General features: G+C 38.1%; 1 protein-coding gene across 3 annotated transcripts in view; it reads right to left on the reverse strand.

The window, feature by feature from the left end:
* Positions 1-25,653, reverse strand: part of taf2 (TAF2 RNA polymerase II, TATA box binding protein (TBP)-associated factor) — a 90,578-nt gene that overhangs the window by 21,064 nt on the left and 43,861 nt on the right. For all 3 annotated transcript variants that reach the window (XM_016498452.1, XM_016498451.1, XM_016498453.1), the window contains exons 15-20: positions 20,574-20,639; positions 16,632-16,884; positions 15,549-15,689; positions 14,851-14,961; positions 14,457-14,650; positions 5,828-5,967 (exon numbers count right to left, since the gene is read on the reverse strand). In XM_016498452.1, the coding sequence (XP_016353938.1) occupies positions 5,828-5,967; positions 14,457-14,650; positions 14,851-14,961; positions 15,549-15,689; positions 16,632-16,884; positions 20,574-20,639 (905 nt within the window). The remainder of the gene's footprint in view (positions 1-5,827; positions 5,968-14,456; positions 14,651-14,850; positions 14,962-15,548; positions 15,690-16,631; positions 16,885-20,573; positions 20,640-25,653) is intronic.

Here is a 25,653-nt window from a genome sequence, read left to right on the forward strand (position 1 = left end):
AAAAGTCATTCAGTCAAGAGCAGTGAGTGATTTTGTCTTTGTCTTTTGTTGTTTGATTAATATTAAGAACACATTCGGCAGCAGGAATATAGCCCGCTGTCACTTTAAGAGCCGCACGGATCCAATTTACTGTTACGCATGTATTTTCATTCTCAACTCTTTGTTCATTTATTACATGACCGACGAGGGTTTACGTGAATTATCATTAAGGCCGCATTTTGACACATTTTTGCGCGTATTTGACCGTTCAGGCACGCACCTTGAGCTAAAAGATTACTTTACATGTCCATGTTCTGCTCCGTCCTGGGGAACAGCACAAGTTTCGCGCTTTTAAAAACATGAATAAATCTAATCAACTTTAATAAATCAAGCACGTCCCATTTTGCAAAAGTTACATGATTTACTGATTTGCACGTGAAATTGTTTTTTTTTGTTTTGTTTTGGAGGAACGAAAGCACACCGCTGGAAAGGGGGCGAAATGGGGTGCAATAATAGTTATCTCGATTATTGTATTTTCATAATCGTTGGTGGCCAAAATCAAAATCGAAACTGTATTTCAAATATTAATTGCACAGCCCTAATAGACAGACAGATATTTTTCACATAGCTATGAGAAGCGTTAAACATGGACGTGTACGCAGTTGCTACTGTAACGAGCAATACTTGCTGGCAAAACACTTCTTACTGTTAAAAAAATGCTATAATGCAACCATGTATTCTGCTGTATTAAAGATTTAATCAAGATAAAACAGTATATTAGAAGTTAACATAAGCAGTAGCATTTACAAATAACAGCGTATCAGCGTATGAGACAACAAAAAAAAACAAAAAAACATAACTTTCTAAAACGTCCTGTAAGAGTCGTGCTTGCACAGGTTCTGCGCGATCCTCTACACTAATATTCTCTGGGTCTCAATCTTGCTCAAATTGATAAGCAATATTGACAACACCATTGTTTACAATACAACAATGAGCACATGCACTGAGGTGAGGGACGTGACATTTCTGAACGCGCACTAGGCGGTTTAGCGAATCACAACACACTGGGCCAGCTGAGCACATGCACTGAGGTGAGGGACGTGACATTTCTGAACGCGCACTAGGCGGTTTAGCGAGTCACAACACACTGGGCCAGCTAACCAATCTGAGCCCATTGTGTATTTCTGAGGGAGGGGCTTCATAAAACCAGGAAATCATCAGTGTTCATTGGTGAAGGGACAGAATGGTGTAGAACAGGGGTTCTCAAAGTTTACATTCAAAGGTCCAAATCTGAATTATCAATGTCAAAAGGTCCAAAATAATTATTACAAAACTTGTTTTTAATAAACAAACTTTTAACTTTATATAACAATTCAACCTTATATATGTTTACTTATGTTTACTTGTATGACGTCATCAGGTCGTACTTGTGTTTATGAAAATTAAAGGGATAGCTCACCTAAAAATTTTATGTTTATCTGCTTACCCCCAGGGCATCCAAGATGTAGGTGATTTTGTTTATTCAGTAGAACACAAACGAAGATTTTAAGACAAAATGTTGCAGTCTGTCATTCCCATCCACTTGCATTATATGACTGACAGACTGCAACGGTTTGACTTAAAAATCTTCGTTTGTGTTCTACTGAAGAAACAAAGTCACCTACATCTTGGATGCCCTGGGGGTAAGCAGATACATATCAAATTTTCATTTTTGGGTGAACTATCCCTTTAACCATGGTTTTACTTCAAATAAAACAAAAAAACCCCACAAATTAACCATGGTCTTGCTACACTAACCATAGTTTAACCATGGTATTTGTAGTACAAATTGTAATCAATATGCCAAAAACATCTCCGGTTACTTATGTAACCATGGTTCCCTGAGTAGGGAACAGGACGTTAGACGGCTGTCCGTGACATTATCCCCTATGGCCAAAAATCTGCTCACATATGCCCGGAAGTACTGAGCCAAACGAGAGTGGCAAGCTCAAAGATAGCCCTCTGAGACGAGGGGAGCACTGCCTGAGACAGCATTTCACAAAAAGGTTCTCGCAAATGCCACCTATACTTCCCGCTCGATGCCTGAGCAAGAGGGGATATCCTGGTGACCAGGAAGCCCCTCAGGGCGACCTAGATACAGCGTACCAGACAGGACAGCCTGAAAGCATAAGCCCAGCCCGGACGTCCAGGAAATTTTGCAGTGCCGGCTACCCTAGAAAAGGACAGAAACACACAGGTCCCGGAAAACACTGCAAAGAAAGCTTGCAGATGGAATACACACAACCACCAGCATATTAAATATATATTTTTTATAAAAATGGATCGTACTCACCCACCATGGTTCCCGCGCAGGAGCCCCGTTCAAGAAGCGACCCGAAGAAGCCTCTAGTCCGGACCATCAGTAAGGTGGTTACTATGAAGCCATAGAAGCAACTGAAATGTCATAGGTCTAGCATAGGAGACTGTAATGCAGGAAGTTTCTACCTAACCTCGGTCAGGTGGAGAGATGGTGGTTACAGGGGAAACTGTCTCAACGGAGGTACCGAAAAGTTCGGAAGGTGAAACCAGAGCATCGAGAAGAAAGCCCCTCTTTTTCTTCCCGATATCTGCCAGGTTCACCCACAGATGTCTCTCCGTTACCACCATAGCCGCCATGGACCTGCCCATAGCAGAGGCGGCCTGCTTAGTAGCACGGAGAGCGTTATCCAGGTCTTTCAGTAGATCAGCCTGATACGCCTGAAAAACCGCCATCGTGTGCAACAAAGCGACAGCCTGATCTGCTGCTGCGTATGCCCTGCCATTTAAGCAAGATGTATCCTGAAGGGGCTTAGATGGCTCTCTCACCCATAGAGAGATAACTAGCCAGCATCTCTTTTACAGAGGGCATCTTCTCATAGCCGCTTTCGCGCATCCCCTCGATGTTGGCATAACTCGTATGCTGGAACCGATGGATGCGTGAGGAAAACGGCCTCTTCCATTCCTTCTCGATCTCTGTATAAAGGCTCCCCTGAGCTGGAGGGCTATGGTCAGAAAGATAACGCTCATCGAGACGACCTCGCGACGCCACTTTCTTGGCCCACTTCCACGGCATGTCAAGCCTCGCCGTGGCGCGATCCATTAACCTCCAATAGCTCATCATACGCAGGGCAGGAGGATTGGGAGGGCTCAGCCTCAGCCTCTTCGCAAAGCCCCTCTTTAAACTCATCGGCCAGATCCGCCTGAGATCCCTACGAGCTTATTCTCCTCCGTGCCTCAGCAGGTCCTGAACCACGGGGAGCAGACGGCTGCCCCTCTCTCCTTGAAAAGAGGCAAACGAGAGCGGAGCTTTTTCATCGGAAAACACTTACAGTCAACGCAGATTGCCCCCTCGAGGACATCGCGTGCGTGCTCTTCGCCCAAACAAAAGACGCAAAGATCATGTGTGTCATCAGTCGCCGGCCAACATGTTATTGGTGTTTTTTGAATGTATGCTTCAGACATGGGTCACGACGAGGCGTTCCCCATAGCGACCCCTAGAGGACGCAGTTCGAAGTTCCTTTGAAAGGGAACCATGGTTACTACACTTTTACTGTAATAAAACCATGGTTATTTTTACTCTCTGAACTGTAACAGTAGGTTACTGCATTTTTATACAACTAATGCCCAATAAAGCAGTTCTCATTTACATATTTTCTGTTTCTGAAATAGTACTTCAATGTAACCTGCAGTCACTTCAACTGAATTGATAAACTCTTGAATTATAACTGCAATACGCTGTTATACTGCAGTGAATTATATTACTTTATTTTATATATCATGCAGCACAAACGTCCGTCTGTGTAACAAACTATTTACAGAACTACATTCATGTACATATGCCCAGACAGTCAACAGTGATAGGTTTTTGGAAATGCTGTTTTGTACCCATTCAAGTACAATTCAAGTCTTCTGCGGTTCGGTCCACTGAACTCTGCCGGTTGAGAAAAACGAGCCGTGTCGGGAAGGCGAAACCTCGCGTTCGCAAGGCGAAACCGGTGACATTATTCTACTGAATGAAAGATTTATCCAAAATGTTAGTTGCTATGCACTTTGTCTTACAAAAAAGTCGGTAAACACTGCAACACTTGTTTGTGCGCCTCTGTGTGTGTGTGTGCCACGCAAGTCTGAGTGATACGAATGCACTTGAAATACGAAGTGGAGGCGGGTCCGGTTTGAATTCCCTCCCGGTCAAAAAAACCATCAAATTTAAATAACTCAAAAAAAGTATAACCATACAGGTAAGACTAAACAATAAACCTAACAAGTAGCATGTTTAAGACATGTTTTTTTGGAAGCATTAACAAATCTTGCAGTAGGACTTTGATCTTACTTTGAAGTGGCTGACTGGCACAAAAAAAAAAAAGCACAGTCATTGGCTCATTCAATTCTTTGTTTTTGTATGTGTGAGTGACTTTAAATGACTTTGTATGTGTGAGTTTTTATTTAACAAAATTTAAAAATAAAGGGTCTGATATAGGCTCATTCAATGTTTTGTTTGTGGGTGTGCTTGTGTGAACCCCTTCATTTATGTGTGTGCATGATCTGCACTGAGTTGAATTTTTGTATTTTTATTGGACAAATAAAAAAATGCTCTGAATTATAGTATTTCCCATTCATTTCCTATGGGATCCCACTTTTGTCTACGAAGAACAAAATTAACCCATTTAATCCCACTGGTCACAATAAAAAGGTTTTCATTTATAAAGCTCAAAAATTTTTATTGACTGGTGTTTTAGTGCATTTTCTGCACATATGGGAAAAAAAAAAGGGTCTGAATTAAATATGTGCAGTTTCACATGTTTAGTGCAAATTGTCACATGACCAGAGCAGTTTACTTCCTGTTTGCACCATGAGATGATGATTGCTGCATCAAAGCTCCAAAACAAAAGGCAAGTAATGTATATGAACAAAGATATGACAAAGATTCTTGGTACACATTATCTTTAAGGTGTCTAAGTATTAATATATGAATTCACAATTATTCAGTTTTGTTGAGTGTGGACATGGAATGAGTAAACATGTTGATGGCAACAATAGTGACCCTTGGGATAATAACATTTTTTTTTTATTTTTTTATCTTACTAAACCTATTCTGTGTTATATAAGTTTTTTTTAATGTATAATAGTAACCATAGAATGTGATGAAAGTATACACATTATCCCACCGGTCACAATTGTGACCAACCATAAAATACACGCTTTTCCATAAAAAAAAAATATAAATAAAAAAATTATTGATTATTTCAAGGGGTTACTAATGACACATTTTGATATTTTCATGTCTGAGAAAAATTTTGGGATTAAATGGGTTAAGGAGTTTGTTTTTCAACCACTTAGCTTTGTTGAATAGAGTCTATTTTTTTGTGTGTGTGTGTGTGTGTGTGCTCAGGTGGCAAACAGGAAAAGTAGCCAAGTCTTGTACCACCCAGATTAAGGAAACTATAAAAAAAAAAAAAAAAAGGAAGATTTTACCCAAATTTGTCCTGAAGGATACTTGAGGGTTAAACAATGATCGAGTTGGCTTTTTAACAATATTTTCCATGTATAAACTTTCATGAATACCCTATATTAGCTCCTCATATCTGGATTTAAGGTCTGAGCTAATGCCCTGTCTAGGATATTTACCGCTGTATTGATGAACATGAAGGTGGGGTTCCCTTACTGACAATGAGACCTTTTGTGTGGGAAGAACAGTTGCCATACAGCCTCTGTAAAAGGCACACTAGTTGAAAGATAAAAAAATACCAGACCAACTAAATGGGCCAAGTTTTCCTAACATGGAAAAAGAAAGACAGAGAGAAAATTAGTGGTTAAAAGATAAAGTGTGTACCTCTGGTATAGTCTATTACAGCCTCCAGTGCAGCAATCCTCACATCCACAAAGTGGCCATACTGAGCGTAGGACTTGAACAGGCTGGGGTCACTGGGGATGTGGCCGTTCTTCTGTAGCATGCGGATGGCCCGTAAGCAACTACAGCACAGAATTGACAATTTAAAAAAAAATACTTATAATATATTATATAATTATGCTTACATTCTTTTCTTTTTTTCCCCCAAAACTAAAATGATAATTTTACTGGTTCATTTAATGGACAATTGGCCAGTTATTGAGATAATGAATGCATCAAGATTTTGGTTCCAAAGAATACCAAGACAAAGTAGAAATTAAATCCAGGCAAAGGGTGGCTTTTTTGAAAAAGCTGAAAGTTACACTATACAACATTTTTGTTATATTATATCCATCTTCCAAAATGTATTTTGCCTTATCTTGAATCACTACGGCATGCCTATAAGTGTTTGTTATTCAGACCAACCACAGCAGAGTAGCCCAGTTCCTTTGTCACTCGTCATATACATACAGGAAACACAATGAAGCAGCTCAGGCTACATTGTTCTTCCACAAGACACATGCAGTTTTGTTTATTAACCTCTAGAGTGCCAAGGTATATACAGTGTACCTTGAAATATAAGTTCTGATAAAACATAAAATAAAACAAACATAAATCACAAGTATTATTTTCCTACGGATTATTAGGGTAGGGCCCTTTTATTTCCACGATGCAAAAAACGCGGACTGAATCACGAAATCCAGTTATAAAAATGGAATTTACAGTTTAACGTGGAATGTCACAGAATTTGTCAAAGTTTGGATGAATTAATCAAAAGTAGGTAATTACACCTCAATCAAAACATGATATGGATAAGTACCTGTAAATATTAAGTCACAAAAAGACCATTTAAATATAAATTCTACATGTTCTGCGTGTCTCTGTATGAATGTATGGCACAGACACTCATTTTTGTTTACTACTCATTAGGGCTGACACGTTTTGTCAATTCTATTAGAGTATGCGATTTAAAAAAATCGATTTCATTTTGCCTGCGTCGACTAACCGGCAAAATACCGGAGGTGGCGCATTTCACGGATGAGAATCCATGAAACACATTATTAGACTGCTTTCCAAGGCAGCATGATATATTAAACCAAGGATATTATAGTTTTGAATTTTTAAATTAGTTTTTATTTTAAAATCGTTTTCAAATTTCCTATAATTTCAGTTTAGTTTTAGTTAGTTTCATTAATGGTTTTGTTAGTTTTAGTTTAGTTTTTATTTTGTGAACCCATTTTTATTTAGTTTTACACATTTTAGTTTCAGTTTTAGTAATTATAGTTTAGCGGAGTTAATGGAACACTTCCAGTGTAGACCAAAGCAAGACATTTAATTTTAGCAAAGTTGAATGTTTGCACAGTTTAGTTAACTCTTGTGCAAACCTCTTAATAATGAAAATAAATTAATTCTTTACAATTGAACAAAAACCAAAAATATGCAACTTATATGTAAAGGTTTTCAGAGGTACTAGAAAGCTACAGGCAGCTGAGTTTTTATCAAGGTTGGAGCTAAATTCTGCAGGACAATGTCCCCTCCAGTGCTGGATTTGAGGAAACCTGTTCTTTGTAATCGTCATTGAAACTCTGTAAACAGATTTGTTGGATCTTTTGCAGACGAGCCACCGGTGCCCACTACTGTATGTCCCGCCTCTCCCTCTATGAACATACACAATAAAAATAAACAATCTAAAATGCTTTGAAACCTCATACTACTCAAAACTATATGCGATATGGTGATTTAAATTATGTTTGCACTTTACTTTGACGAGCCGCTCCAGCGCGCACGCGCTTCAGATGAGCAACGCAATCAATCCCAGTTCTAAAGCTACACAGAACATGGCAAGCGGTGAACTCATCACGCGGCTGCCGCTTTCTCTCATTTTGGATGCGTTTTGTACAAAGCGGTGCTCGTGTCATGGACTCGAGGCGGACGTTGCCATAGTAATCGTAAAGCGTGACAAAATGACTATTCACTGAAGTCAGCTCATCCAAAAATTGCAATTATGTGTCTGTTAACTTCTCATGTTGTTCTCGCACGTCAAACACGCTTTTAAACATCCGTGCGCTGTAAGGTGTGCATTATTATTATTTCCCATTTCATATTTTATAGTTATTTCCCATTTAATTTCCCACGTCTTGTTTTTTAAATGCAAAAAACGCATTCTCTGTGAATGGCCGCTTAGGATTCAGCTCACATGCATGAAGCGCCATCTACAGGCACTTCCCTAAACAACCACAGGTCAGATTTTCTGGCACAGTATGAGAGCTTATTAAATCACGAACACGGTTATTTATTTTTGCTAATTATTTTATTTTAGTTAGTTTTTCAATTACAGTTGTTAGTTGTGTTTAGTTTTAGTGTTTCATTTATTTAGAAATGTTATTTTTATTTCAGTTTACGAAAATGTTTTTTTGACCAATAGTCTGTCTTAGTTTCAGTTTTCGTTTACAAAAATAACCTTGTATTAAACCCATTTAAAAATCATAATTAAGCATATTGTTATTGTGAATTCACAAAAACTATGATTCAATTAAATAAAAATATGCAATGCAGGTTTAAAATATGCTTTTTATTTACATGCATGTAGGTTACATACAGTACGTGCGTGCATGTCAGAGCGGCTGTTATCATTTACAGTTAGTTGTGTGGAGCGTCTCAAACTCCATCTCTGCATATTGTTGTGAGCTTGGGTTTATAACGTTCATCTGGGAGCGCAACGTGCACAATTTCATCAGATTTGTAAAGCAAATTATTTATAAACCTACGCAAACTCAGGAGAATATGTGAATTATTTTCTCAATATGCTAACTGTTCATCGCGATTTCAAAATAAAAGCTCAAACCCTCACTGAGTTTACACGTTTTGATAAATAAGTTCTTGTAAATAATATTTCTGGTAAATACTCCTTATAATGTCTTGATTATAATTTTATTAGTAGTAGTAATACTATCATTACATTAACTAATATATTTCTGATTTCTGTCGGAGTTTCCGTTAAAGGGATAGTTCACCCAAAAATTAAAATTAGCCCATTATTTACTCACCCTCAAGTCATCCTAGGCGTATATGACTTCCTTCTTTCAGATGAATCCAATCGGAGTAGGGTTGGGTATCGAAAATTCCAAATTTCCAAGAACCGGGTATTCAATAAGACGCGTGCATTTCGATTCTGTTAACGATTCCTGCGTTCGCATTTTAATGTGATTAAAAATGATTTAAGTGCAGGAACGGAAAGAACTTGCGCCCTGTTTGCGTGCAGTGCACACGAAGCGCAAGCGCGAGCACAGAGAACATAGGTCGTGGTACGGGTTCCCGGTTTGTGTCCGTTCTCGAACCATTCCGTGTATTTCCACTGTAGAAAAGGTTGTTCCGGGCAGAAACTATTTGAAATTTATATTAATCTAGTTGTTTTTGCTGTGGTATTTTTTTTTTTAAAGCATAGGCAACATTCCTCTTGCAGTGTTCTGTAGGCTGCTGATTTTTGCTCGTGTTATTCAGCTGCAACAGAATGCTTTGTAAAAAGACAATAAATGTTTGACATCTAAATGTTTGACTTAATTTGATTTATATTGGATTTTTTATCTTATTGGAATCGAAACTAGGAATCGATAAGAATCGGAATCGATAAGCAGAATCGGAATCGATAAAATTCAAACGATACCCAACCCTAAATCGGAGTTATATTAAAAATGGACTTCCAAGCTGTTTAATGGCAGTCAGCAGGTGTTGCAGTTCATCAGTCCAAAAGAAGTGAAATAAAGCACATCCATCCATAATAAAAAGTGCCTCACACGGCTCCGGGGGCTGAACAAAGGCCTCCTGTAGCGAATCGATGCGTTTTTGTAAGAAAAATATCCATATTCAAAACGTAAAACAGCTATTAAACAGCTTGGAAGATCAAAGACAATTAATAATATAACTCCGACTGGATTCGTCTGAAAGAAGAAAGTCATATACACCTAGGATGCGTTGAGGGCGAGTAATTCATGGGCTAATTTTCATTTTTGGGTGAAATAACCCTTTAACCCAAACTTTTATTTTGATGGGTTGCTGTGAAGACCTTCGAGTTTCTATTTGTATCCTTTAATATGACAATAGTTGTTCTCAAAAGAAATGGTAAAATGCTCATGAAGTGTCTCAGAGCAGTTCTAGCACACAGTAAAAAACACACAGTAAAATCCATTTTTATAATTGGATTCAGTGTCTGCGTATTTCCGCATCGCGGAAATCATAGGGCCCTATAATTATCCGATTACTTGATTAATCGTCAGAACAATCAACAGATTACTCAATTCCCAAAATAATCATTAGTGACAGCCCTACTACTCGTACTAAGGCGCGCATGACGCTCACGGTGATTTCAGCGTCTGCAGTCTCACTAAATGAGGACAGAAACACATGAACAACATCTCCAAATCTGCTCTAAGAGTCAATTCCTGAACATTTTACCATTTCACTTGAGTAAAAATAGCATCATATCATATACACACAGAAATTTAAAGGCATTCACAGCAACCTGTCAAAATAAAAGTTAGGTTTAACTTCATGACATTGTGCTAGAAATATATTACTTTTATTTAAATGAATGTACAACTATTACTACTACTACTGTTGAAAAATGAATAACACTTTTTTTAAAGGAATAATCACAATATTTCTTCCATGTTTTAATTTTAATAGTAAATCTCCTTTATTTGCCAAATTTTTTTTTTTATTTTCACTAATTAAAAAAATTAATTATACTAATGTTTTGTGCCTTCATTTGATAACCAGAAAAATTTAAATACACAACACAGAATTTCTGAGGGGGGGGGGGGATTCATAAGGCTTTCGTTTTTATGCATTCAAATAATTAGACACTCTAAAACACAGAATGTGGTAACAATAAAACAAAGTGAGAAAAATAAAATATTTCATATGGCTCTAAATATGTAATTTTTGTTAAACATAGCACCACCAGCTGGCAGCCGGAAGTGTGACACAAACAATAGTCCTTGCAATAGTCCTCTTATATTAAATGCATGTGCCCACTGTGTATTGTTTTTTTTTTTCTAAAGCCACAGAGTAGCAAAGAATGGATTTTTTTTTTTTAAGCAAGAAATGGGCATGTAGGGCTGCACGATTAATCGAATGCGATTGTCATGCACATTTCGTCAGTAAAGCCGGTTCTGTGATTAGTAGTAAATCTCCATCACCTGCTTTATAATTTATAATTTAATTATAATTTCTGCATTTAGCAGATGCTTTTATTCAAAGCGACTTACACTGCATTCAGGTTATACATTTTTTACCAGTATGTGTGATCCCTGGGAATCGAACCCACGACCTTTTGCGCTGTTAACACAATGCTCTACCACTGAGCCACAGGAACATATTAAAGCAGCATTTATTACACAGAGCCGTAATTCTCTGACAAGCTACGCAAAAAAAAAAAAAAAAAAAAAAACAGGGTTAGCAGGCAAATGTTACATCATAACCATGCTTTTGCATTCATGCTGTTCGATACATTTAAAGCCATATGCGGCTTTGTGTTCTGTTTTGCTGATTGGTCACGAATTTCCACGACTTTAATAATATTTATGGTTTCTTTTCCCAAATCCTCACCGTCTCACCCTCTATTTCGCAGGTTTATTTTATTGTCATTCACTTTTAATCACTGTTTTCACATCTCTTACTGTGGTAAACATGCTGGGGGAAATTACAAGATTTCATGGCCATAATTTAAGAATTCGTTCCTATGACTTATTTCGTTCCCTCATTTTAGTTAAATCATGGGTTTTCTAGGTAACAAATTAATGAAACATGGACAGTGGCCACAAATGAATAAGTCGTAGGAATGAATTATATACAGGCTATATATATCAGGGCAAGCGGTGACTTTTTTAACCGGGTATGCTTAGTGTAAAGATTAAGACCACACCCCACCCCACCCCACCCCACTTTTCTCCTCTCCTCATTGCTTTTAGGACACACTCAAAGAGGAAAACACAGTGGCAGGTGTCGATTTAAAAGTATGGATATTCCTACCTTATTTGTAAATGAAATTCATCTCCAATCCTTCTTCTATCGTTTCAGGTTTATCCATAGTTATTAGAATGCCAGAAAACGGCTGCTTTTCCAAGTGAAAACCACCAAATAACGTTTACACGTAGTTACGTTATGATACGTAATATTCAGAGTGTGGGGAGATGGGGGATTCCCCCACTCTATATGTCTCTGCATCGACTGAATGATTTTTTTATTTTATTTATTTATTCTTTTATTTTTATTCCCAGTGAATAGGAGTTAAAACTCTCACCCGGGTGACACTACTCCAATGATCCAATAATAAAAAAAAAAAACATCTTTAAAATATTGGCAAGTAACGTTGCAAACACAAGGACTTTAACTGTTAGCGACACAAGTATACGGAAAACAAAGGTATTGTTTCCTATTTTTTTCCTGATGTTTGTTATTATTTACAATTTTATGTACATTTTTATAAACTTTTTTATTTTTATTTACCACTTAGGCACGTTGACAAAAACATCTTCAACATTGTCTATGACCAGGTATGTTTTTAGTAGACTTTCAAAATTTGCTTTGCTTGAGAAAAGCATGAAAACATAGTTATGTTTTTTTTTCATATGATTTAGTTGAGTTAGTTTTGCATCAAACACAATGTAACTTTCGGCAATCGAGATCTGGCAGCAACAGCTAGCGAATTTTTCCGCTTGGGCGAGTGCTTCGCGGACAGCTTACCTCGTGCATGAAATCACGCACATACCAGCAAAACACTGAGAACGCGCTACAATCCTGACGAATCATAGCAACAGAGCGGAGGCGCCAAAGCTGCGGAGAATCCGCTTACTCCGTAAGCTTCCGTCACTGACAGAGATTTACAGAAAATTTCCGTTGTTTTCAAATAAATCATTTTACATACTTATTCCCAAAGCTTTATTAAGCTTTAAGTCACATCTCAAATGACAAGGGATCAACTTACAGTATAATCATGTTTATATTAATTAGCCCGTGAACTTATTCTCTCAGACGGCCTGGGTATGCGGCGCATTCGCAGCTTATATGGACGGAATATACAGTATATATCGGTCCTGCTCATGTCCGCAGCCCTGTCAACCGATATGAAACAAGTATCTGGGAAAATTATAATTAAACATGACTTAGTTACTACATTTCAATACAAAAGAACTTTGTACTGTTTCTGTTTTAATGTATTTTTAAAGTTTGGATCACATTAGCAGCGTAATTTGTACATTAGTAAATTATTTTCACCAAAGATCCAGCCTCGTCACCATCACTCACCGCTTGCATGTCTTTTATGCATAAGCCGCACGCAGCCCAAAATTAAACTGCTTAATCGACCATCGATGGCTTTAATCGGTTGCATCTCTTATTGACAATTAATCGATTGTCAATTAATCGTTGACATCCATAAGCTGTAGGAATTAATTTTATGTATAAATTTGTCCTGCTCAATATCCGCAGCCCTGTCAAAGCGCAAAACCCAATATGAAACAATTATCTGGGGAAATTATAATTAAACATGACATTAAACATTATAAGTTACTACATTTAAATACAAATGACCTTTGTGTTGTTTCTATTTTAATGTACTTTTAAAGTTTGGATCACATTAGAAGCGTAATTTGTACGTTAGTAAATTATTTTAGCCAAAGATCCAGCCCCGTCACATCACTAACTCGTCTCCCTGAGTTACCGTCTTCCGCCATTTTGGAGAGTACCACGACGCATGTACGTTATGTTCTGGTGAAAACGCGGACATGCGTTGTGGTACTCTCCAAAATGGCCGAAGATGGTAACTCAGGGAGAAGAATTGTTAAATAAATTGTTATTTTTGTTTTCTTTGCACACAAAAAGTATTCTCGTAGCTTCGCATAATTGAAGTTGAGCCACTGATGTCACATGGACCGTTTTACCGATGTCCTTGCTATGTTTCTGGGACTGGGAATATTGCAGTTTCGTTGCTGTCTATGCAGGATCTGAGAGCTCTCACATTCCATCAAAAATATCTTAATTTGTGTTCTGAAGATGAACGAAGGTCTTACGGGTTTGGAACAACATGAGGGTGAGTAATTAAACGCGATGAGAGACGGCGCTGGTGGAGGATTGAATGCAACGCTGTCAGATTACCCCATGTCTCATTCACCGGTGAGAAAACATTACAGTACAAAACGTGTAGTAGTACAATAATAGCGAGACTTTAGAAGAGACTTTCAAACAGCATAACAAAAAATGTTTTTGAACCAAATCACCTACACTGCCTTTAAAAAGTTGAGTCTGAGAGACTTTTGTTTATTTGATGGGAATTTCACATTTCTTTTTTGTATGAAGTCTAAATACAAATAAAAGGTGAACCTTAATTGATCTGTACCATTTTTATTTAGAAAGTATTAGCCTATATTGTTTAATAGGAGGAAGTTACAAACTTGGCAAATCATTTTTCAACAGTTTGTTGGTACAGACATCCATTGTAGGTGTTCTTGGCAGTCTTTTCATGAGACCCATCTAAATTTCCACAAATCACATGCATGTAAAAGAGATCACACACCTGACAGTTATGGTGTTACGGTAGCTCGGCAGCAGTTTTTCCATGTTAAGAAAGCGTGTGATTTCCTCCAAGATCAGGCGAACATCTGTGTTTAAGTTGTCCACTGTGCGCACCTCGTTATTAATGCTGATGGCAGGAGTCAGTGAATTTGTCAGGGCATCAATCAGCTCAGCACGATAGTAATTATCAGAAAACTGCAGTAGAAAAAACAAAATTACAACAGTTCTGTGATGTAACCTCTGACAAGTAATTTATGTAAATAAAGACAGCAATGTATAGAAAAAACATGAGCTTTCAGGTTTAGATCAATTGGGACACTTGTAGCATGTAGCCTTCTACCTTTCATCAAAACGCTCATTTCTTTATTACAAACCAATTTTCTTTGCTCTATTACCTTGTTCTTCCGGTTGTCATTGTATTTGATGAGGTCCAGTATAAAGTTGAGGACCTCTTTGGGACAAAGGTTCTGAACATCTCTGAGTAGAGCCATGGCCACAGGCATAGTCTACATGAAAAGAATAGTCAAGTCTTCGTTAGTGTCATTCTAGCAACAAAGTTGTGGTGCAAAAGATTGACAATAGTGTTCAGCCCTCTTCCTTGAAATGGAAGTAGGTGTCAGAGATAGCAATAGAGTAAAAAGTTTGCGGAAGATGTGAGTTGGATCTTTGGTGGTGATGCTGTGGGCCTTGTTCAAACAGTGTTAATGCCAAATGCCTGATATGGCAGGGAATGAGTTTCCAATAATTCTCTAGCACACAATAAGAATTATAAGAAGTATAAGAATAATTCTTATTCTTAATTACTTATTGTGAGCTAATGACTAACAACAATTGTTATTTAACATTCAGGCACCAGAGTAGTGTTCATTGTGGGACCTCTACGGCACCTTTACATGCCGGGCCGATATCTAGCATCTCTACTGTTGAGGAGCTTGCTTGTCTTACATATTTAATTTCTGACATGAATCACTGGGTCCTGTCTTACGGTCCAACGGTTGTCCATGATACTTTTTGTTGAAGATAAAAATGAACTTCTTATCTAACTAGGCTATAATTAAAATCTTAAATTATCCAATTATAAAAAAGGTATTACCTTTTGCAGGAAGTAGCTCTGAAAATTGATGAAGTTGTTGGTCTTGACAATATTCGGGCAGCTTTTGCAGCAGAACATGCGTGTAAAAAGAGACTTCATGGCTGGGGGGCCAGTCCAGGTGCTCATCATGGAATTAGCAATCTAACACAGGTCAACACAGTTAATGCCTCCCAAAAAAGCAAGCAATATAATTTCAAACAGTATGGAAACTCAACTGCTAATTCAAATGCATGAATAAACAATATAGTGTTAAAGGTGATGTAGATGATTAACTAATTAACTGACATTCACAATAATGTCATTAGTCATAAGCAGTGTTGGGGGTAACTCATTACAAGTAACGCAAGTTACGTAATCAGATTACTTTTTTCAAGTAACTAGTAAAGTAACGCATTACTTTTTAAACTTTCCCCAACACTGGTCATAAGTGACCTTAATAATGTCAAATTACCACATTGCCACTTTTGTTTTGCTTTAGTTTAAAAAAAAAGCTACTTCAATTACTGTCATGGTAAAATAATAAAAAATACAACGTTTAAAAAAATAGAGAGGATGAAGTTTTGTTTCACTTGAAGAAAATCTCAATACAAAACATATGATGTACTACACATCTTTTACACTTCTTGTCACTTGTTTTTCTGTGTTTTTGCAATACGATAACCTGTATTTGGGACAACATACTGAGATCAACAAACATTTAAAAAAAAAATTAAAACATGGTCAACTGGCAAGCACAACTCTGAAGAAAGGTGTTGTTTATCATTTATCAGAGTTGAGGAAAATACACAACACTCCAAAAGGTTTCCAAATCCAAAACTAAAGTAAAACAGTAAAATTGTGAAATAATATTAGAATTCAAAATTCCCTGTTTAAACAAATATTTTAAAATATAATATATTCCTGTCTGTAATGGCAAAGCTGAAATTTAGCAGCAATTACGTCATAGCGTCATACGATTCTTTAGAAATCATTATAATATGCTGATGAGGTGCTGAAGAAGCATGTGTATGAGATACATTACCATCTTACTGCTAATTTAATTAATTATGCTACATATTTTGTATATAAGGTAGCATGTTTTACCTTAGCCAGACAAAAGCAGGCCTGCATGCGGACTTTATAAAAGCACTGGTCTTGTTCTAAAATATCAGTGAGAGCAAGTCGCGAGGCCGGTGTGGGAAATATTTCCAGCGCTGAGATAGCCTCCTCCTGGGCCACCACATCCCTCTCAAACCGCAACTGGTACTGCCACATGAAATCGGCCTGTTCAAACTCCACCTTCCTTAGGATGGACATGTCCGGATCAATTCGAATCCACAGCAGAGGAGAGTCAGCACTGTGACATTACAACAGAAGAAAAGGGTTCATTGTAGGCGCAATGTTAAAATTAATCAAGCTCGCCATGATTTTGACTAAAGAAACTCGGAAGGACCTTCCTAAAGCTATATTAGTCGGGAAGTCGTGGCCTAATGGTCAGAGAGTCGGACTCGTAACCCAAAGGTTGTGGGTTCGAGTCTCGTACCGGCAGGGATTTATCTAATACCTACCTAAAATGGCTCGTTCTAACACGCCCCCACATGTCTACGTCACGATGTGGGAAGATTTGCATAACTCGTGAAAAACGGCGCGCGAGAGAAAAGAAAACGGTAATAGATGCGAATAGAAACGCGAATGGAAACGTGAATGACAAGCTAACCGGCTAACAAATGCTAACGTGCTGTACCTATTGAGAGTAAATATCGTGATTTCAGAGAGATTTGACACGTCTACTTGAAGAGAACATGTTAACCGAGAGGTTTTTCTTTTACTGACCAAAAGAGAGAAGCACATCATCATTAATACAGTGTTAAGAAATTAATGTAATGTTATCCTACTTAACTCTTTCCCCACCATTGACGAGTTATCTCGTCTTTTACAAGAAAACGCTTCCCCGCCAAAGACGAGTTTTTACAGCTTTTCGTGTTTTCACTGTTATACACTCGGGGGCACTATTACGCATCTTCTGAACGAGTACAAAACCTCTCGAACAAAAACACACGTGAACAGGATGGAGAAACTAGCGATCTCTTATGTAAACAGATGCATATATACTGAATATTATCAAGATGTAGTCTTTGATAAAAATTTTATTTTCTCACCTTTTTGCTCAAAATTATGCATTTTTTACAAAACCTACCTATATTCAAGTGTTGATAAAAAAAAAAAAGAATGCTTTAAGCTAGAATAAAATGGATTTTTTTTTGTTTAAAAGTAGAGGCTCTGATCTTTATTTTGGAGTATTGCATATTCAAATATTCATACAGCAAAATATACTGGAGGCCATCTTTTTAATGTCTGGAAAAATAAAATTCACATTTTTAAATCCAAATATTTTGTTGAAGTCACTGTTGGTGCTTAAGAAGCGTAAAATCTGGATTATTATATGGTACATGGTAGTTATAATAATTCAATCTCATTTAATGCTCCTTATGATGGTTAAATGTGCTCTGAATATCTTTAATGATTAAACAATAGTTTAAAACAAGACATGGTTTGTAGTACTGACTATTGAGGTATATGTCCGTCTTCCATGGTGCTTACTCTACCGGACGCGGAGTGCTGGATGATTACTGACGGACAGCAGCGGTATCAGAGTAAAGAGGTTAGGATAACATTCTGGGAACCTTCAGAGAACTTTCTGGGAACGTTAATAGAACGTTCCCTTTAGGTTAGGGGAACGTTCCTAAAGGGAACGTTCTTGGGAACGTTCTGGGAACCAAAAATTGTTAGCTGGGGCGAATGTGTGGTAAGTACTGCTGCCCCGTAGTATATAGAGTACGTGTGATCACGAATCTCGAAAGTGAAAGTAAAATGAGATCACGCATTCAAAAGCGGTTTCAATGCCCCGCATATTAACATACCTAACTCCCTAATGCCGCAATTTATATACAGTATAATTATCCAACAATATAATTGCGAGAGAATGTATTGAAACATTTTTTTTCTCCCATCTCATATTAATTCCCTTTATGGGTTCCGTAGTACACATAATTTCCTTTCCGAACACGGTAGGCTTGTTCAACTTCATGCGCTGCCGCAAAGATCGGCTACCGCCTGACAAAAGCGATGGATTCTGGTTAGAAAATTTGTCTGACTTTGATCGGCGCTGCAGCTGCCTTACGATCACATGTGCCATCAAAGTACCGTGAGAGTAAAACGAGACCAGCCGCCTAGGTCAGTTGCTCAAAATCGGCTACTTTATTCTCATTGGTTAGATTCTGTGATGACAAGAACGATGTGTTTTGCATTTAACAATTCAACTCATAATGCACAAATCTGTGTTTTTATAACAGTAAAATCTTTTTTAGTGTAATCACAATGTTATATTGAGTAAGGTTTATCAAAAAAAAAAAAAAAAAACTGATAAAAGCATATATACCCCCACTTTATTGGTATTTAAATAGTATATATGTTTACGTTGAACTTTATTTATGAACAGAAGGCGCTGTATTAAGCAGTATATAGTGTTTTTGTTGCTCATGAAAACGTTTCTGAAAAGTCTGTGTATTTGACAAATATTGCATTTAATTCACTTCATCTATGATAGAGTATGCAAACACCATGAGATCGTCACTAACGGGAACAGAAAGTGTCCGACTTGACGCCTCCGCTTTTAATTCCGCCCCGGCTGCAAGCGGTTACTCTCGCCAGCCGGTGGCAGGCTAGTATAGTTCATCTCGAACAAGCCTGGTATTAGGTGTGCTCGACTTGAAGCGGCGCTGCGCAGACCAGTCATTGTATGACATCAAAGTACCGCGAGAAGCCATAAGAGAGCAGACAGCTCCTTATGCTTTCGAATCACTCTTACGGTACTTTGATGTCATACACTGATTGTTCTGCGCAGCACCGCTTCAAGTTGAACTCACCTATTGGAATGCAGGCGGATTGTGGGAGAGGGGGTAGGGGGAAGGAATCACGATGCCAGCTCAACATCGTGATGTCTGTCAGCCATCAGCATCGTTTATCGGCCCAACCCTACTGCTTAAGCTCACAGTACAGTGAGGGTAGTATAACATTTCCCCCTGCTCATCTTCACCCTGATGCTACTGAAAAGATTAGCTGATCTCTCTAGCCCCGTGGCTGCCCTGGCCTACTCTGACATTTGAGAGACAACAACACTAGTCACTTAACACCTATCACAAATCTGCATAATATTACGCACAGACAAACATAACATTTTCAATGTATCAGATGTATGCAAGTCAAGATATATAAATTAAATCACAAAAAAAAAAATGACGGGGTTTTACACATCTGTTCACTACAATAGAATTCCCAGTCATGTTGTCATTTAAAAAAACACACACAAAATAACACAAAGAGGACAGTCATAGGGTATTATGAGAAAGGGTCAAAGGGAATCAGCCATGGTGGTTTGTTTTATAAACAGCTAGTGATTAGAGGAACACACCTGAATAAAGAAATACAACATTAGACACTCGTCTTACCCACTCTTGATTTTGATATACGTATATACGTGCAGTTCAGCTGCACACTACAAATATGAGTGTGAAAACACAAAGAGCGCATACTGTTTACGCTCTATGTAGCTTCTGTGCTGCTTTAACGGTTTAAGCATCCAGTCTGAAATGGGCATCAAGAACAAAAAAGAATGTCCAAAAACTAAGTGTATGTGTACATGCAGCAAGAAGTTAAGAGTGCTGTACCACTGAATAAACAGGAAATAGTCTAAAGATGGTCAGATGAAACAAAAATTTATATCAAAGAAGAAAGGGGCAGATAACATAAGAGGACCAGTGAGAAATAACCTCCGTCTCTTGTTTGTGCAAAATATTAATATAGTGTGCATGTTTAACAGGGAGATATACTGCTGAAACAATTACAGCTATTGGACAAAATATGCTCAAAGGCATTAATCTTAAATGTTACTCAAATGTACCTGAATTCCTAAGTATTACACACTTAAAAATTGGAACATTCACTGATCTGTATACGATAAATTCATAAAATATAAAAACAGCTTACTCCATGGCTGACAAGTCCATGTCAACTTCCTCTCCATTCATCAGAGGGATTTTCTTCTTCTTGTTCCTGGCAGAGAAAGAACAGTTTGTTTGTTTCTGTGGCTATTTTCATAGCAAGAAACATTTATAAAAAATAGTATTAGGTTTAGGGCTGCAACAAATAATCAAAATCGATAATGAAAATCATTGACAACAAATGTCATTATTGATTAATCACGTCTGCCCTCCATGCACGCAAAACATCCTCCTGTCATGTCAAATTTTACCACTGAGTAACGCATTTCTATGGTCCAAATGAATATAAATGAATCTAATAGTGGAAGAAACACAGTGAGCTGCTTCGGGAAAGGTGCATGATCCAAGCTGCCCAAAACATGTGAATGCTTTAAACTTCAAGCTAGTGTTGTCACGGTACCAAAATTTCAGTATTCGGTACCAATACCAGTGAAAATCCACGGTTCCCACCGTTAAAAATCGCATTCCGAGAATAAAATAAGCATGTTTTGGCGGGGTTCCCCAGGTAAAATTCACATTCCAGGGGCTAAATATCATGTTAATGGGGTCGTTTTTCAACCCGCGGACATGAAAAACAACCCGCGGCAAGTGTTAAAGCAGCCCAATTCCGCGGGAAAACCGCGGACTTGGCAACACTGGAAGAGGATAGCTTTCGGATAGCGCATCAAGAACCGGGTTGACCGGGTACTCGGTACCACCGGTACTTAAGAAAACCTGGTACCGTAACGTTTTCATTTTGTTAGTACCGACTTGGTACCGAAATACCGGGTCTTTTGACAACACTACTTCAAGCTAATGCATAAGCATAATGTTTAACATGGCTCGTCCTGTCAAGCGCTTTGACAGATGTGTGTGTTTAATATGTGATATGATTCCTCAGCGCAAAACTTTCATTTTAGGTTGTGTAATCTGTAAATGTTCATATTCTGCATGAAGGCTTGTCCTGACAGTCTGCGTTAAACTTCAGAATTTACTGAACGAGCGGCAGCGCTTCAAACAAACTGAAGGCAGTAGAGAGGGAAAACATTTATATGCAGCACAAAAATATTAATTTTGCTGAAATATCTGTTATTGGATGTTAAATTTAGGTTTAAAAGTCAACATGTAATTCAAGCATTTTATGATAGTAACTGTAAAGGGATAACAGCATGTAATTGAATATAAAGACATTCCTTACATTTACAGAATAAAGAAATGACAGTAACAGGTTAACACATTCAAAGTGAATGGGTGTGTCCATGCAAAACATTCCTCTCATCTGTTAACACTAAGTTTGTGTTTTTCTTTATGATCTTCATTATAATCTCCATTTTTAGGCCCTGTTTACACTTGGTATTAAGATGCGTTTTGGTCGATCGGATCACAAGTGGACCACGGAGACACATACCCGTTTACACCTGGCATTTTAATCCATCTCTTCTGTCCACTTTCGACCATTTCTGGCCAGATTACACTCCTGTGGTGCTGATTATGTCAAGAGAAGGGTAAATAGGCGGATCCCTCTGTCGGCGTCAAAACACGAGCGGAAGGGCTAAAGTTATCATGCACTAATATTACGTCTGCTTGTACTTACCTGCTGTTGTTTCTTTTTCGTGTTATCAGAAAATAATACTTCTAATTCGGCCCATCAAAGTTTAAATCCTGTCTGATAAGCGCACGTCCTTGTACGTCTCGCAATGATTACATGTGTATCAGGTCAGTAGGCAGAGAGTAGGCGGTCTTTTGTGGCTGCTCGAATGCATTCGACCACATCAGCGCCTACACCAAGAAAGCAATCCGGTCGAATGCATTTTCGACTACCTCTGGAAGTGGTCGAAAGTGGACAAGCTCAAAACGTTATTTAGCGTTGTTCACTTGTGATCCGATTGACCAAAACGCATCTTAATATCAAGTGTAAACAGGGCCTTAGTGTAGGGATTTAAACTGTCCCTTGCCCATCTATTTATACTCTCCATTTGTGACCTGTGCTGGCAAAATGAGTCACAATGAGCACATTTTCAAAAATGAGGTATTTTTATTTCCAAATTCAACAATAACCTTAGACCTTCAAAATGATATATGATTTGTTGGAATCTGACAAAAAATGACAGCTACACCCATTTGAAGTCGACAAAGTCAGCAAAGTCAGTTCTGAGAAAACTCAAGTGGAAGTTTACTGAAGGTTCCAAAGCAAAATCACCTAGCAACATTGCACTGTTTCCTTCACTTCCTTTCTTGATATTAATTACTAGATTTTTATTTTATCTTTGCCATTAAAAATAAGAACAGATGCAAACACAAAAACAAACAGTAGAACAAATGAAAGAAACAGGCCTAGCGCATTACTTTTTTCATTTTACATCTAAACAAAAGCATTCAAGTAAAACAATGGAAAACAATTAATCAATTAACAGAAAAACAATTAATCAAATGTAAATATCACTTCACGTGTTCATTACAAATAAATTATTAAAGGGATCATATGATGCGAGAGAGAGAGAGAGAGAGAGAGAGAGAGAGAGAGACAGCGTCACATCAAAGTGGAGTCAGCTGTCTTAACCACGGCTTCCCCTTTAAAACTACAAAAGCAGTTCAATCAAGAGCAGCGATCATTTCCTTTATTGTTTGATTAACATTAATAAGACAGACGGCCTATATAGTAAGTCCTACTGTACTGCACGGATCTAATATAATGTTACACATCAGGGCCCGTATTCACAAAGCATTTTATCTTACCACTAAGAGTTCTCCTAAATAGCAGTAAAAGTTTTTAGCTAAGAGTTTTCTCTTAAAACCTATTCACAAAGCTGCTGAGACAAACTTTTATTAAGGAATAGAGAGAAGTCTTAAGCTAAGAGTAAGGGCGGGGTTGACCTCGTTGCTATGGATGATGTCAGCATGCTTAATAATTATGCACACAGTGATTGGCTGATAGTCTCTGTCAGAGATTTATTCATGGCAATATTGTAGAGCACAATATTATGTTGCCGCATTCAAATAAAGGTTTAAAAATAAAAAAAAAAGTTAATTGCCACATTCAAATAAAGATTTTAAAATGCAGGTTAAGAGTCACTAATTAAACAAGTATATGTTCAGCTTATTGTCAGGCTCTTACATGTATGCTTCTCAAAAACAATTAGCGGATATGCATATAAACAGCCTTTTAATTACAACCCCAATTCCAGAGAAGTTGGGACATTTTGTAATATGCAATAAAATCAGGAATCTGTGATTTGTTCACTCTCTTTAACTTTTATTTAATTGACAAAAGTACAAGAAAAGATTTTCTAAGTTTTCGCTGACCAACGTAAAGGTATTTTGTAAATATGAAAAATTTTGATTTTGATGGCTGCAGCACACTCCAAAAAAGTTGGGACAGAGGCATGTTCAACGAAGTGTCACATCAACGGTCCTTTTAATTACAATGTTTCATTGTTTAGGAATTGAGGATACTAATTGTTGAAGTTCTGCAAACAAAATTTTTGTCCAATCTCGCTTGATACAAGACTTCAGAAGCTTCGCAGTCTGTAATTGTTGTCTGATTCTCCTTTTCATGATGAGCCATACATTTTCAATAGGAGACAGATATGCTGGCCAGTCTAGCACATTCACTCTGTCTACGAAACCATGCTGTTGTAGCACATGCAGAATGAGAGCTGGCATTGTCTTGATATAATAACCATGGACTTCCCATGACAGACATAATCTTGATGGCAGTATATATCTCTGTACAATCCCCAGTATATGCGTCCATGTCAGTAGTACCTTCGCACATATGCCAGTCACCCATGCTGTTTGCTCTGCTGCACCCCCATACCATGACAGAAGTATATGTCTCTGTACAATCCCAATATATGCCTCCATGTCAATAATACCTTCGCACATATGCTGTTTGCTCAGCTGCACCCACGTTTGCTTTTGCTTCTGTCGCTAATGAAAGTCTGGATTGTCACTTTGGTCTTTGGGACTGAGAACTCGAAATCCATTTTTCCTGGAAACAAGTTGAAATGTGCACTCATCTGAGTACAGCACACATTTCCTTTTTGACTATCTAAGATGAGCTCTGGCCCAGAGAACCCGGCAGATTCGCTGCATAGAATTGATGTATAGGTTTCTCCTAGAGTAACAGATATTCAAGTTGCATTTCTTGATGCAGCAGCAGACTGTGGTAAATGACAGTGGTTTTCTGAAGTACTCCTAAACCCATGTGGCTATATTTAACACATGACGGTTTCTTATGCAATGCCATCTGAGGGCTCAAAGGTCACCACATTCAACTAGGGGTGCTCCGATTGATCGGCTACCGATCATTATCGGCCGATAATTACGTTGGGATGATTGATCAGCGGTCTCAAAAAACCGATCTCAAGCTGATGACGCTGCTGTGAGAGGTTTGGCACAACATGCAGCGGCACTGTCTCAGGCTCTGTCTGTATTTCTTCATTAAATAACTTATAAAGTAATTTGAAAACCTTGTGTGACACGTAATTTCACAAACAGCGTGAGTGAATCACACGCGCACTCTTTCGCTCTCAAAATACGGCTTCAAATCACCACACATCGCGTCTGTCTATAAGCGAGCTACACGCTGCACAGTTGACAGGAATTGTCACTTGCACAATCGAGGCAGTGTCACATCGTCACTAAAGTTTATAAATTGCATTACTTTTTAAATTCTTGCCAGTGTTTAACCATTCAGCGCTCGAGCGCTCTCCTGGAGACCGTGCACTCATGCCCACTCGCAGCGCACACACAATGTCAAGTTCACATTACTCCGTTTGCAGTGCGTATGTGGTGCGTATTTTTTCTGCGCTCATGTTAACAGATTAAAGCGTTCACCCTGCACACGGTTGCAGTCCGGCAGTGCGTTCAGGAGCGGTGCGTTTGCAGCAGTGCAGCGATCGTTTCCGCACCGAGTCTATTGCTGCGCTGCAAGCGCTGAATTAAAGTAACAGTGCATTGTTTGCAGTAAATATGAACACGGATTGACACAAAAATGTAGTAATTACACCATAAATGCATATTATAAAGTCTACTGTGTTTCACAGTCAACACATATTGCTTTTTGGCTAGGTTTAAAGGGAAAG

This window comes from Sinocyclocheilus anshuiensis, unplaced genomic scaffold (assembly GCF_001515605.1).
Source record: "Sinocyclocheilus anshuiensis isolate Anshui unplaced genomic scaffold, SAMN03320099.WGS_v1.1 scaffold2042, whole genome shotgun sequence".
Classification (NCBI taxonomy): domain Eukaryota; kingdom Metazoa; phylum Chordata; class Actinopteri; order Cypriniformes; family Cyprinidae; genus Sinocyclocheilus; species Sinocyclocheilus anshuiensis.